At 70.2% G+C, this 2,282-nt stretch overlaps 1 protein-coding gene across 1 annotated transcript; it reads right to left on the reverse strand.

Moving 5' to 3' along the window:
- Positions 1–202: 202 nt before the first annotated feature.
- On the reverse strand, positions 203–1,434 carry LOC115508616 (histone H1.10). Its single transcript, XM_030307531.1, has one exon. It carries the CDS (start codon positions 1,333–1,335, stop codon positions 694–696), a length of 642 nt encoding a protein of 213 aa, XP_030163391.1. The 5' UTR covers positions 1,336–1,434; the 3' UTR covers positions 203–693.
- Positions 1,435–2,282: the final 848 nt, after the last annotated feature.

Genomic DNA, 2,282 nt, shown 5'->3' on the forward strand with positions numbered 1-2,282 from the left:
CCGCACACTATATATCAGTCTCTTGAGGCTCCTTCCGGCATCAGCCAGGCGCCCCCTCCCCGCAGTTTCCACCCCTCACGGAGAACTCCAGGCCTACCTAGCTAACATCCGGGGTACCCAAGACCCTTGGGACCCACCATCCAACCCAAGCTGCTCGCCGACCGCACCCATCCCTACTCCACTCGGAAGAAAACGAGAGCGGTTCAAAGGTTTAAACAATTTATTGTGCCCCAAAAAGGCCAACGGGAGGAAAGGAAGGCCGCGCGGCCCCGCGCCCCGAGCGATTGTTTGTCGCGCACCCAAAGGCGGAGGGTGGGGAGTGGGGAAGGGCGGCGCGGCGGCGGCGTCTCAGCGCACCAGGGCCCGGCCAACCCGCGGCCCCCGCCCTGGCAGGCAGGCGCGGCCTCGGCCATTGGCGCCTAGGGGCCGGTTACCATGGAGACAGCCGTTGCCAAGGGCGAGAGCCAATAGGGGCGTCGCCTGGCCGTTTCAAAAATCTAAAGCAAAAACAACAACAAAAAACCGCTACGGCGGCGGGGGAGGGGGGGCAGGAAAGGGGATGGAGGGAGCCCCGGGCCCTCCGTGCGGCTCAGAGCAGGGGCGGCGGTGGCCTGGCCGGGCAACCGTACAAAAACCTACATACACTTGGGGTAGAAAAACCGAACACCGGAAAGACCCGGCAGGCCGGCGAGCTCACTTGCGGCCCTTGGGCACCTTGGGGACGCTGGGCTTGGCCGCCTTCTTCACCTTCTTGCCCCCGGCGGCCGCCGCCTTCTTAGCCTTGCTGCCTTTGTCCTTCTTGGAGGCGGCGCCCTTCTTGTGCGAGCGCTTCTCGGGCTTCTGGCCCTTGGCCGGCTTCTTGTCCGCGCGCCGGGGGCCGGCCGCGCCCGGGGCCGCCTTCTTGGCCTTGTGCGCGGCGGGCGCCGGGGCGGTGGCGGCCGCTGTGGCTCCGCGCCGCTCGCCGCCGCCCTCCAGCTTCTTGCGGTTGAGCTTGAAGGAGCCGTTGGCGCCGGTGCCCTTCACCTGCAGGAGCGTGTCGTTCTGCACCAGCGCCTTGATGGAGTACTTGAGGTAGGTGCGCCCGTTCTGCTGGTCGAACCACGCCACCTTCTTGGCCTCCGTGTAGATCTTGGCCAGCGACGAGCCGTTGCGCTCGCCCAGCCTGCGGATGGTCTCCACCACCAGCTGGCTGTACTTGCCCGGCTGGTTCTTCTTCTTGTTGTTCTTCTTCTTCTTGGACGGGGACAGCGCTGCCGAGCCGCCAGCCTTGGCCGCCTTCTTGGCCGCCCCCTCGGCGGTCGTCAGCGGCAGGGCCTCCTCGAGCTCCACAGACATGGTGGCGAGCGGGTTGGTGGCGGGCGGGGCGCGGAAGCCCGGGGGCCGCGCCGGGAAGAGGAAGGCGAGGGGCCGAGGGGGCGCCGGGGGACTGGGGGCGCGCGGCGGCTCCAGGCGGGAGCGGCCGCGGCCGGGCCTGGGGCCGGGCGGCAGGGCTGGGGTGGGGGCCGGGCCGGCCGGATCGGGGGTCCTGGGCCGGGGCCGGGGCCGGAGCCGGAGCGGAGGGGCCGGGGCGGAGGGGGCCGGAGCCGGGACCCTGCAGGAGCGAGGAAATCGGCCGAGGGAGCGCCGCTGCTGCCGCTACCACCGTTGCCGCCGGAGCTCGCTGGGCGTGCGCGCTGCGCTCTGGTGAGGAGGGCGCATCGCTCCGCCTTTATAGCTCCGTGGCGGACCACGTTGAGAACAACAACAGCCTGGTCTGGAGCCAGCGCCAACTTGTGCTTCTTGGAGCCCCTTCCTCGGCCTCTGGCTTCCCGGGCAGCGCCTCCCGGGCGCCACCGAGCCCACCGCCGAGCGCCCCGGACAGGGCCCGAGCCTGCGGCGCAGCGGAGAAGCGGCCTGCGCCCGGGAAGGGCTCGACAAAGGGGAACGGAGGGGTGCACCCTAGGCTGAGGGAGCGCGAGTGGAGGGGGGCACCCGGTTTGGAGGCGAATAGCGCGGGCCCCGGGGGAGGCCGCGCGGCGCGGAGCTTTGCGGCCGGCAGCCAAGAGTGCGCCGCGGCCACCTAAGCCCCGAGCGCGTCCAGGGGGCCCCAGGCCTGCCCGCAGGACGAGCTTTAATTTGTCCGAACTAACACAGGGCACGCCCTCACGTGGTCGGCTGGGGCAATGTGAAGTGTGCTAGGACATCTTCGAGGGGGGTCTCCACCCGAGTCCGAGGGGATGGCGGCTGGAGGCGCCCTCCAGCTGTGCGCCCGGGGTCTTGTTAGGCCTAAGGGGCCCGGGCAC

The sequence above is a fragment of the Lynx canadensis genome, chromosome A2, assembly GCF_007474595.2.
Source record: "Lynx canadensis isolate LIC74 chromosome A2, mLynCan4.pri.v2, whole genome shotgun sequence".
Lineage (NCBI taxonomy): Eukaryota > Metazoa > Chordata > Mammalia > Carnivora > Felidae > Lynx > Lynx canadensis.

Coding starts and splice junctions, on each gene's coding strand:
- LOC115508616 (XM_030307531.1), bottom strand. CDS start 1,335: ATGTCTGTGGAGCTCGAGGAGGCCCTGCCGCTGACGACCGCCGAGGGG.